This window comes from Diorhabda sublineata, chromosome 11, assembly GCF_026230105.1.
Source record: "Diorhabda sublineata isolate icDioSubl1.1 chromosome 11, icDioSubl1.1, whole genome shotgun sequence".
Classification (NCBI taxonomy): Eukaryota; Metazoa; Arthropoda; class Insecta; order Coleoptera; family Chrysomelidae; genus Diorhabda; species Diorhabda sublineata.
In genome coordinates, this window is record NC_079484.1 from 3160412 (window position 1) to 3173117 (window position 12706).

A 12706-nucleotide genomic window follows, 5' to 3' on the forward strand; every position below is an offset into this window, starting at 1 on the left:
GAGATTGATATCATTTTTCAAAACGCGCTCATAATTGCGGTGCCAAAAAACCTTTTCCTTGCGATCGCGAACCGACTTCACGTTCTCAAAAAGCGACTTTTGACTGAGCGACTCCACTTGATATCGATAAACGACTTATTTTAGTATCGTGGAGCGACTCTCCTTTTATTCGTCGAAAACCGAATATTCGTTGGGATTGCAGAGTGACTTTACTTAAGGTCTTTAAGCGATTTCTTCAATTACCGCTGGGCGCCTTTTCTTCACGTTCTCGAAAAACGACGACATCCGGTATAATGATGATAATAAAAACTAGAAACCGGAAATTCTGACATATTTCGACTGATTATGACAAAACTGAATGTTGTAAATGATACTACATGTTTTTGTTTACACTTTGTAAATATATGATCTTTTCGAATTCTATGATCTTGACAAACTTAAAACTGGCAACAACGAAAAGTAATAACACACGGCTGCCAACGCTTATAATGTAATTTTCCCTAATACACGAGCATTGATTTCATTTATACGATGTATTCTCATTCTGTGATCTGATATAATGTTGATAATAAAAACTAAACACCAGAAATTCTGACATATTTCGACTGATTTTGATAAATCTAAATATTGTAAATAATACACCAGCATTGATTTTACTTATACGATGTATTCTCAATCTTTGATCCGGTATGATGTTGATCATAAAAACTAGAAACCAGAAACTCTGATATATTTCGACTGATTTTGATAAATCTAAATCTTGTAAATGATACCACACGTTTAAAATGTAATTTCCTCTAATACACGAGTATCGATTTTGTTTACACTTTGTAAATATACGATCTTTTCCAATTCTATGGTCTTGACAAAGACAAAACTAAAACTGGCAACACCGAAGACTAAAATCAATGTTTATAATGTAATTTTCCCTAATACACGAGCATTGATTTCACTTATACGATGCGTTCTCATTCTATGATCTGATATAATATTGATAATAAAAACTAGAAACCAGAAATTCTGACATATTTCGACTGATCTTGACAAATCTAAATCTTACAAATAATAACAAATGTTTAAAATGTAATTTCCTCTGCTAGACGAGTATTGATTTTGTTTACACTTTGTAAATATACGATCTTTTCGAATTCTATGGTCTTGACAAAGACAAAACTAAAACTGGCAACACCGAAGACTAAAATCAATGCTTATAATGTAATTTTTCCTAATACGCGAGCATTGATTTCACTTATACGATGTATTGTCTTTCTATGATCCGGAATGAGATATTTTACTTATCAGCTGATTGCGGATCGTAACCCAGATCGAGATTATGATCAGTTTATCACTTTAGTGTCATTCGTAATTTTTTTTTTCTGATTTTTCACCTTAATTCAGTTGTGTAATAGATTTTAAGTGTTTGAATAATTATTATTATCGAAAATGTAGAAAAGTGTGGAAATCGCAAACCTGAGTAAAATTATGATTCAAAAAACCGAATATAAACAACCCAACTATCAGCTGATCGCCTTTATCTACGATATACCGGGCATTTGAATAATAAAATAACAAAATGGCGATTTCAATCTATAAATTATTTTCAAACTCACAAATTTTCTAACGCAAATGAATCGATAATGAAAAGAAAAATGCTGTATATCTACTTGGTAGCATTTTAGCATTATTTGCTGGTTATATGTATTTCGATTAATGCTGATAACCGAAGAGCCATTGTAAATCACAGATAAATTGAATCTAAATGCTATAAAAAGTGGCCCCAATCATTGTCCTTTAATCGCAGTATATTTCATGTTATTAATTTGATTAGATAAGATATGGTATCTTTTCGAAGAAAATTGTGAATAGTTCAGTCAGTTAGTTCGAAGATGACAGTAACTTCGTTTGTAATAAAATGACAACACAAACTGATGCGGTTCCTAATCAAGTAAAGCGGCAACATGTTACTAGAAAATCGTCAATATCTGTTATTCCACCAAAAGTATCAACAATTTTGAATTATTTTCAAGGTACGTGTGTCTATTTAGATAGAATTTTATATAAACTGTTTTCAATTATTCCTTCTTTTAATATTTTGTCAGACGTTTTATTACTAATTATAATTTGTTTGAAAGCCGTTTACAGTCAGTAATGACTACGAAAACTGCTATTTTTTGACTAGGAGTTGTAAATAAATATTTCAATAATATTATTTTGCGACAATGATGCAATTTCTTGCATCATCCCAAGTTTTTTTCAATTTTGAAAACGTATTAGGTAATAAATCTTTTTTGCTAGATTAAATATTAATTTTTACGCAGCTTCTACTAAAAAGTCTTAACAGAAATTAATAAATCGTGTAATGAATATTAGAAAAAGCAAACTCGTACTTTCTTAGCCTATAAAACACTTTAAATGGTGTTAATATATAAGGTTTATTAAAAATAATGAAACTGTTTAATCTTAAGCTGAAACATGTAGATTTAAACTGAGCTGCTAGTTAAAATGAGCTCAGTTTTTTTTGGAATTTGTGCTTTGTTGTGTAGGTACTGAATAATCAATTGAATAACAACTTAAGATGGTAGCAACTAACTGTTTGACCACTCCTTGATTCTACGCCGCAAATTTCATTTCATACTTTTTACTATTTCATGTATATACGTGGATGGTTCCAGAAGTACCTGGCCTGCCCTAGCGATGGCGCTAGTTACTTGAAAAATCCCACTTTTATGTTAGAAAGTACACGATCTATTGTGTTTTCTTTGTTGCGCCAGGTACTTCTGGAACCATCCTCGTATGATGTAATCGTAGTGGTTTTCTTCTGTTGTAAAGTAGTCTATGTTTTTGTTTTGAAAACTAGAACCATTCGTGGAACGTAAACACTTTAAAACAGACAAATTTGAGTACAGTCGGTCGGGAAATGAAGCGGGCTTGGTTTTTATAGTAAATCAAGAGAATTTCTTAGACAAAGAAATAGAACAAAGAAGAGGAAGTCGAAGAGATGTTAACGAACTAATTATATGTTTTCAAAGACTTGGTTTTAATATTGATCAAAAAAATATCCTTCCAGATGCTACAACAGAAGTGATACATGATAGAATAAATAATAGTAAGTTGGTAACTGACTAATTAAGTTTTAAGGTAAATTTATTCTTACTATTTGTTAAGAATAAGTATAACATCGAAATATGCAAACTTTATGTGTATGTTTAGGCATGTGTAGTTTGGAAAACGTTGCCAAATCTACTAAAATTTGCGTTAATAACTCCAACATGTTGTTCAGATCGTTTTACATTGTCTATCTGAAGTTTTTTTTCTTTACTTGACAAAGCTGCACTGCTTTTTCATGAACAATTAGTAACTACAACTATTAATTGAATGAACCCCGTAGACGCTATTCCTAACCGACTACGACGCACAATAATCTGGTGGTTGTACTTCTTCTTGTCAAATAGTAACTGCTGAAGATAATATCAAAAAAAAATCGATTTTCTTTCATTTATTAATCATTTTAGTTGCCGATGAAGACTTTAGCGGTTATAATAGTTTAATATTTTTTTATCTATCTCATGGTTGTGAGCATAACAGATTGCATACCTATGATGGAACAATCGCCGCCCACGACATCTGGGGAAAGTTTAAAGAAAATCCTAGTTTTAAAAACAAACCGAAAATGTTTGTTTTCCAGGTAACTACTTTGAGTACTACTCTGAACTAGCGAATCATATAATAGCTAAGAAAAAAATCGATGAACTAAATTAGTACTGGAGGGTAGATTAAAAATTAATTTCAATACTAAGAATATTATCATAAAATTGATTGTGGAAAGTTTATATTACTTTGTAGAGCAAAATAGTTTTGACAAAAAATGTAGATCATGTAATTTTCTACATAAAATTTAATCACGTATTTTCTCCTAATTATCTCTATTTCTGAGATATAGCGATTCGAAGTTGAAAAAATATTTTCCTCTCGTTTCCACGACATACAAGTGGTTGGGACTATTTTTATCGTAGTTATCCTGGTGTCCTTCGTAAATTACTTTCTTTTTATTCAAGATTCTACTAAAAACGTCGAGTAGTTAGCTTTTTTCAACCATTTATGTTCTACTTTGATAGATATTAGGTTTCACCGTGTTATTGCAGAGCCAATCAAACATTTACTCTCTTTTTGGTAACATGAATTCATGTTATTTTAGGCATGCAAAGGAGAAGGGAAGTCAACAACCGGAGCTAGTACTTCCTTCAAACCATCATCACTTGTACCTCCAAGTACTTTCCAAGCAAACAACTTATATCCTGATTTGTTGATAGTATATTCTACAGTAGAAGGTGACATAAAGATTTTTTAATAATTCTTGTCCTAAAAACATCGAAATCATTCATATTTTATACAAACGCCAGTAAAGAAGACATAAAACAAACAACAATGAATTTGCTAATTTTATATTTTTGGAAACAAGATTTTTTTATTGAAATATAATTTTTGTAAGTCTTAACACCATCATATTCGTGACTACACACACAGATAAAGCTCTCGGGCCATCCCATATTTTCTAGAAATTTACTGAATTGATTTCGCAAAAAAAATGCAAAGTACATTGAAATTCAAAATAATCTGATTCTGATTTTAAGAAAAAAACAACCTCAATGTTCAGGATGACTTCTTATATCTGTTCCCAATGGAATTTTTAACAGCTTATGCTCTTCTAAATAATGCTCTACCACGTGCTCAAACGGATCGATACCCAGTGAATTTGCTTACAAATGTACTTGTATACATTTCCAGAACATTTTAGACCATTTCAGACGATAAAAAAGTTGTTTTCTCGTGAAATAATTGGTCTAATAGAGTTGTATAAACATATATTTCCTATCAAAGTCGGTAAAGAACAAAGTATTTATCAAAATCGAGCAGCGCTGCAAGCTCTGGTCCTCTTCATATCTTAATAAACGTTTTTCCAATACGGTAAAAGTCAATTTGTGCCATCTAACTCAAAAAATGCATAGAAGTAGCCTTGAGGTCGAAAGCGTCTAGAAACACTACACGCCACCCCACGCCACGCGACATCCCGATATTATCGTGTACACATTTGTTTGTATATTATGTAGGAAATCATATTGACGCAACTCTTGTTGCATTTCGAGTCAATCTTTGATTTTAACCCAATGCGATGAAACTTTTCCATAGACTGGCATACAAAGACGAGTAGAGAAGCATACTCGTGACGGTTGGCGTGGCGTGGCGTGTACGTAGACAATTAAATTAAACGGAAAGATATATGCACACATATTCGGTGGCACACATATGTGTGGAGCTCCGCCTTTAGTAATATAACATCAAATATACGGTACCAATGATAAGCACGTTGGTTCTTAGGAATTAAAAACCAATTATTAATTTCTTTATTTTTATTTATTTATTTTTTAATTATTAAGAATTTTTTAATTGAATAGTCAAAATAGCTTCGGAATTGAGTTACTACTTAAAACTTACTATTTAAAAAGTTTTTTTATATAATATTGAACGGAAGTTTTCACATCAGCCAATACGAAACCCGGTAAAGAAATGACAAAAATATTTGTGAACATTTAGATACATTAAACAAAAATTGGTAGTGTAGTGGATTGGTATTCTGTCTGCTAACCAAATTGGTTGGCTTCAAAACTGATTCTAAAATCCACCAACACACAAAAATACATTGAAGAAAAAAATCAATGCGATTGGTAAGTTTGATGATCTCCAAACATTTTTTTAAAGAGAGGAATCACTGCTGCACTCTTTTTTAATATATGTTGATTTTTGGACGATATTTGTAACGCAGAAAAACGGAAAATCCGGCTTCGCATAGATAAGATGTTGCAAAGGGGATTAAAATTCTCAAAACTTTTAAACTCCAGCAGATCGGTTGAAGCGAATTTTGTTGTCGCAAGAGAGGTCTTCTAGTGAAAAAATTTTGGTGTACAAGGTGCGTGGAAAGGATTTATTTATGTAAAAAGCAAGCATAAAAGTGTCAAGTTGTAGTACTAGGGAATTACTTACCTTGGTAGCTGATTCCAAAGGCTTGTACTTCTCCAAAGAAATGAGTTGAAGTTCTGAGCGACTTCAAGGGAACTCGTTGCTCATAAACCACGAGTAGGTCTCGCAAGAACTGCTTCATCCATCCGGATAAAGTATTTTGCAAACAATTCCGTAGGTTTGGTAGGATGTTCCTTGAGAAGGGACAGTAAATCTTGAGAGGATTATGGAAAACAATTTTAAGCGCTATCTTCATTAATTTTTGCAGTTTTTTCTTAAATGCTGCAGTGATAGTTTGAAGATATATAAGATATTGCTTTGCAGAGCGATACAAATAAAATTTCCATTTTCAAACGACCAGCAGTAGTTTATGTCATCAAACTGCGGTGAATTTAGTTGTATCCACAAAATTGTCACTAAACAACAACTGCTTCAAATTAACAAGCAAGTTAGTAGTATAAATAATTGTCGGTAGAAGTGAAAAAATAATTATTTTATACTGGGAAATGTTTCAGGTAACGTATCGTTTAGAAATTCTTTGCAAGGTTCATGGTTCATTCAAGAACTTTGTAAGAATTTTTCTATATATGGAAAACGAGACGACGTGGTCAGTCTGATTATAAGGACGTCAAAGTGCGTCGCTAGTAATTACTATCACACAATTAAGGAGAAGGCGATCGATAGCAAACAAATGCCTCTGTTTGTATCGACTTTGAGAAAAAAATTTTACCTTAACGTATCGAAAGATAGGGATTTGCTTTTAAGAGTGATCGAAACTAACGAACAGATATTAAAAGAGCTCAAAGACATAAACAAGAAATTGAACGACGATGGTAAAAAGAAGAAAGAATTGAAATAATTATTTTGTGATAAAATATATATTTATAGTTGTTTACTTTCATTTTATTCATTATAATAAAAGTTATCATTGAGAATTATTGTTATTTATTTATATCCCGCATATTAAAAAATTCCATAATGAAAAATATATGTCAGGACTAAATTATAGACTCATGCCCAATGGTTAATAATCCGTAACTTTTACAGGGACAGCCTGTACAATCTAAGGATAGCAAAAATTGATTTTTCAATCGATTTTTTAACGAAAAGTTACTCTTTGATTAACTCGATCAAATTTATGGTTTAGGAGATATGTAGATATTTAGATCGTTGTACATACGAATACCATAAAGAGACATTCTGAAGAAAATTAACATAAATTGTAATTATTCATTGAAAACACTTACAGGAGGTATTGAAACATAATAAAACATTTTGGAGAACTTACGGATAAATAAATAAACGTTTGTATTACATACTATCGATGATCATATTACTGGCATAAGGAAAAACTTGAAAGAGAATAATAATTATTTTTCATTCCAGTAGGCTAGTACGTGATATTCAATTAAAAATTGCAAGCTACTTAATTTATTAATATCAGTTTTCTGTCGATGTTTTCAAAGCCTGTCATCAATAATTATCACGTCTTATTTAAAATTTCATTATGGCTGAATTTACTTTTATTGAATATGCCGGCATGCATTTGATGTATGATTTGGTTTCTGGTAACTCGTCAGAAACCAGAAGGTTGCATATTGATTGCTTTCCATGCAGGATTATTTCCGATTGTAGAACTTTTGTTAGGGTTGATCGCAGATGACGCGAAACAGCTTTTTCTATATAAATTAAGTAAACTAGTATTTGATTTTTATGGATATTTACTTGTTTTGTTAACCATTTCAATGAAGGTCCATATAAAGAGGACGCAAACTGATAATTGTTGAGGCCACTGCGATCAGAATGATATTAATGAAAAAAATGGTTACTAGGAATATTATTTCATTCCTTGCTCTATAATCTAACATTTTTATCAATAAATATCGTAGATGTTGTTGAAATAATATGAATACGTCCCTATTATAAAAGGGTTTTTTGATTTTGAATAAAACAAAGGAAATAAAACATAAGATCTAAATCGATGTTTATCTCAGGATTCCATAGAAAAAATCTTTATTTTCAACTAATAACAGGTTCTAGTCATAGTTTTAAAAAATGATGTTGATAAAATTTTCTTTATGTATATAAATTCCTAGAAAATATTTGATCTTATCAAGGTTATCAGATATGATTTTTTTTTGTATTCGTATAGAAATAACGTGACTCATTATTAATAATTATAATCATATTTGGTATCGAAAATCTTTTTTTAAATTCAATTTATTGACATTTCGCAATCTTTGTTCATTTAAACAATATCTATATGATAAAAATAACGACAAACGTATAAAAAAAATATTTTAAAGTAAAAAAAATGATATCGTTTTATAACTTTCAGCCCTAATTCATGAAATTTAGTTGTTAAATGATGTTTGTAATGATTATTATACCGTTTATATAAGACAAATATCTTACTAATTTGGAAATAGATTGGCAGATCACGAAAAATATTCAATAATCGAGATATTTTATATAAAACAGTTAATATTGGAACAAAATATATGACAAATATCTTACTAATTTGAAAATAGATTGGCAGATCACGAAAAAAATTCAATAATTGAGAAATTTTATATAAAACAGTTAATAATGGAACAAAATATATGACAAATATCTTACTAATTTGAAAATAGATTGGCCGATCACGAAAAATATACAATAATCGAGATATTTTATATAAAACAGTTAATAATGGAACAAAATATATGACAAATATCTTACTAATTTGAAAATAGATTGGCCGATCACGAAAAATATACAATAATCGAGATATTTTATATAAAACAGTTAATAATGGAACAAAATATATGACAAATATCTTACTAATTTGAAAATAGATTGGCAGATCACGAAAAATATTCAATAATCGAGAAATTTTATATAAAACAGTTAATAATGGAACAAAATATATGACAAATATCTTACTAATTTGAAAATAGATTGGCGGATCACGAAAAATATTCAATAATCGAGATATTTTATATAAAACAGTTAATAATGGAACAAAATATATGACAAATATCTTACTAATTTGAAAATAGATTGGCAGATCACGAAAAATATACAATAATCGAGATATTTTATATAAAACAGTTAATAATGGAACAAAATATATGACAAATATCTTACTAATTTGAAAATAGATTGGCAGATCACGAAAAATATTCAATAATCGAGATATTTTATATAAAACAGTTAATAATGGAACAAAATATATGACAAATATCTTACTAATTTGAAAATAGATTGGCAGATCACGAAAAATATTCAATAATCGAGATATTTTATATAAAACAGTTAATATTGGAACAAAATATATGACAAATATCTTACTAATTTGAAAATAGATTGGCAGATCACGAAAAATATTCAATAATCGAGATATTTTATATAAAACAGTTAATATTGGAACAAAATATATGACAAATATCTTACTAATTTGAAAATAGATTGGCAGATCACGAAAAATATACAATAATCGAGATATTTTATATAAAACAGTTAATAATGGAACAAAATATATGACAAATATCTTACTAATTTGAAAATAGATTGGCAGATCACGAAAAATATTCAATAATCGAGATATTTTATATAAAACAGTTAATATTGGAACAAAATATATGACAAATATCTTACTAATTTGAAAATAGATTGGCAGATCACGAAAAATATTCAATAATCGAGATATTTTATATAAAACAGTTAATATTGGAACAAAATATATGACAAATATCTTACTAATTTGAAAATAGATTGGCAGATCACGAAAAATATACAATAATCGAGATATTTTATATAAAACAGTTAATATTGGAACAAAATATATGACAAATATCTTACTAATTTGAAAATAGATTGGCAGATCACGAAAAATATTCAATAATCGAGATATTTTATATAAAACAGTTAATAATGGAACAAAATATATGACAAATATCTTACTAATTTGAAAATAGATTGGCAGATCACGAAAAATATTCAATAATCGAGATATTTTATATAAAACAGTTAATATTGGAACAAAATATATGACAAATATCTTACTAATTTGAAAATAGATTGGCAGATCACGAAAAATATTCAATAATCGAGATATTTTATATAAAACAGTTAATATTGGAACAAAATATATGACAAATATCTTACTAATTTGAAAATAGATTGGCAGATCACGAAAAATATACAATAATCGAGATATTTTATATAAAACAGTTAATAATGGAACAAAATATATGACAAATATCTTACTAATTTGAAAATAGATTGGCAGATCACGAAAAATATTCAATAATCGAGATATTTTATATAAAACAGTTAATATTGGAACAAAATATATGACAAATATCTTACTAATTTGAAAATAGATTGGCAGATCACGAAAAATATACAATAATCGAGATATTTTATATAAAACAGTTAATAATGGAACAAAATATATGACAAATATCTTACTAATTTGAAAATAGATTGGCAGATCACGAAAAATATTCAATAATCGAGATATTTTATATAAAACAGTTAATATTGGAACAAAATATATGACAAATATCTTACTAATTTGAAAATAGATTGGCAGATCACGAAAAATATACAATAATCGAGATATTTTATATAAAACAGTTAATAATGGAACAAAATATATGACAAATATCTTACTAATTTGAAAATAGATTGGCCGATCACGAAAAATATTCAATAATCGAGATATTTTATATAAAACAGTTAATAATGGAACAAAATATATGACAAATATCTTACTAATTTGAAAATAGATTGGCAGATCACGAAAAATATTCAATAATCGAGATATTTTATATAAAACAGTTAATAATGGAATAAAATATATGATTTAAATTTATAGATTTCACTTATGTATCTATGAAAAAAGTTGTGAAAGGGTTTCTAATATATATTTATTATAACTTTTAGTTAATTTCAATAGGAAGGAATTTTTCTCAACGAGAACACCTTCACTCGGGTAAAAATGAAATACCTAACCAAATATTTGAAAACAAAACTTCATCAGTACGAAAAACAGCTATTTTTCCTAATAAATAAAGGAAAATTTTGGAGAAAACGTATCACGACACCAAGATCCGATAAAAAAATTCGGTTTGCTCAAATAAAATGAATAAAGTTCTGGAAACTAGAATGTCAAATTCTATGTGACCATTACAAACAGGAGATTAACATCTTGTCAGTGTTTCAACGTCATAAGATCAAAAGAATTGCTAAAGTAAGGGCGGATAAACTTTTTGTATAACCTGAAATCTTCTGTGGAATCAGCTACAAAACACTAGAGAAAACATTTGAAAATGAGATAGAATAATCTAAGTCGGAGAGACTAGCTGCCTGGGAGCTTATTAAATATAGAAATTGAAGCAGTCACATCAATTTTATATCCTAAACTTTGAAAGGTGGAGTAGATCATTTGCAAACACTGAGAGTTTCCAGTGTCACTGCAAGAAAAGAAGTCACAAGAGATCCTTTGGGCTGCAGACATCATGAACTATACCTACAAGAAAACTATATAGCTAAGGTTAATATAGGAAACTGACATATCATAAAGTGAGTCCAAGACGCCACAAGATAAGATCAATACCAGCAAGTCCTAGAAACTCGTATGCTGCCTTCATATAATTCCTTGATGAGAAGGAATTTCTATTTATGTAAGATTTATGCCTCAGAAAGAAGTGCCAAACAATGCCGATGTCTAGAAAACATACCGAGAAGAATGAAACACTTTTTTTTCATTAAATTACTCATAAGATATGTATCTAATAATTATAAAAATACTATTATTTCGTGAAGTACTAGATAATTGTCAATGTCAAATAATATTTTCATAAAGGCCAAACTTGAGTAAAAACATCAAGAGCTATTTCTTTCACCTTTTGAGCCTCTCAATAAAAAAACTAACTGAATCATATTATAGTTCAGTTTCAAGAGGATCTGATAAGATAGATTATATTAACGAAACGCTAAAAAAAGTGTACCCAAAGAGGTACCCTTAAAAAAATGCGTAATATATATGAGGAATAAATAAAAAATACCGGGGAAAAAAGTTTTATAGATTTAATCAAGTACAAGTACTGTTCTTCGCTTGGTTTGCGGTTACTCTGTTCATTTGTTGTTCTGTGATCTCTTTAACTGTTGCTCCACGTGATTGGATCATCAACCAATTTATTACCACTAGTATGTCTCATAAGGAATTAATAATTGCAACGATGCACAAATAGAGTGTTTCAAATATTCAATCGGCTCGTCAAGAATTTTCTCTTCAAGCTAAATCTCTTCATCCTGGACCCGCGTTGGCGTTGGAGTGATCTATTTAGCTGTTGCTCCACGTGTTTGGATCATCGACCAATCTATTACCACTAGTATGTCTCATAAGGAATTAATAATTGCAACGATGCACAAATAGAGTGTTTCAAATAATCAATCGGCTCGTCAAGAATTTTCTCTTCAAGCTAAATCTCTTCATCCTAGACCCGCGTTGGCGTTGGCGTGATCTATTTAGCTTTTGCTCCACGTGATTGGATCATCAACCAATCTATTGCCACTAGTATGTCTCATAAGGAATTAATAATTGCAACGATGCACAAATAGAGTGCTTCAAATAATCAATCGGCTCGTCAAGAATTTTCTCTTCAAGCTAAATCTCTTCATCCTGGACCCGCGTTGGCGT

The 12706-nt window shown here is 29.5% G+C and overlaps 1 protein-coding gene across 1 annotated transcript; it reads left to right on the forward strand.

Moving 5' to 3' along the window:
• Positions 1-1358: 1358 nt before the first annotated feature.
• Positions 1359-6950, forward strand: LOC130450290 (caspase-3-like). The gene is made up of 5 exons (XM_056788617.1): positions 1359-2027; positions 2858-3106; positions 3513-3685; positions 4196-4328; positions 6531-6950. Exons 1-5 carry the CDS (start codon positions 1913-1915, stop codon positions 6872-6874), a joined length of 1014 nt encoding a protein of 337 aa, XP_056644595.1. The 5' UTR covers positions 1359-1912; the 3' UTR covers positions 6875-6950.
• Positions 6951-12706: the final 5756 nt, after the last annotated feature.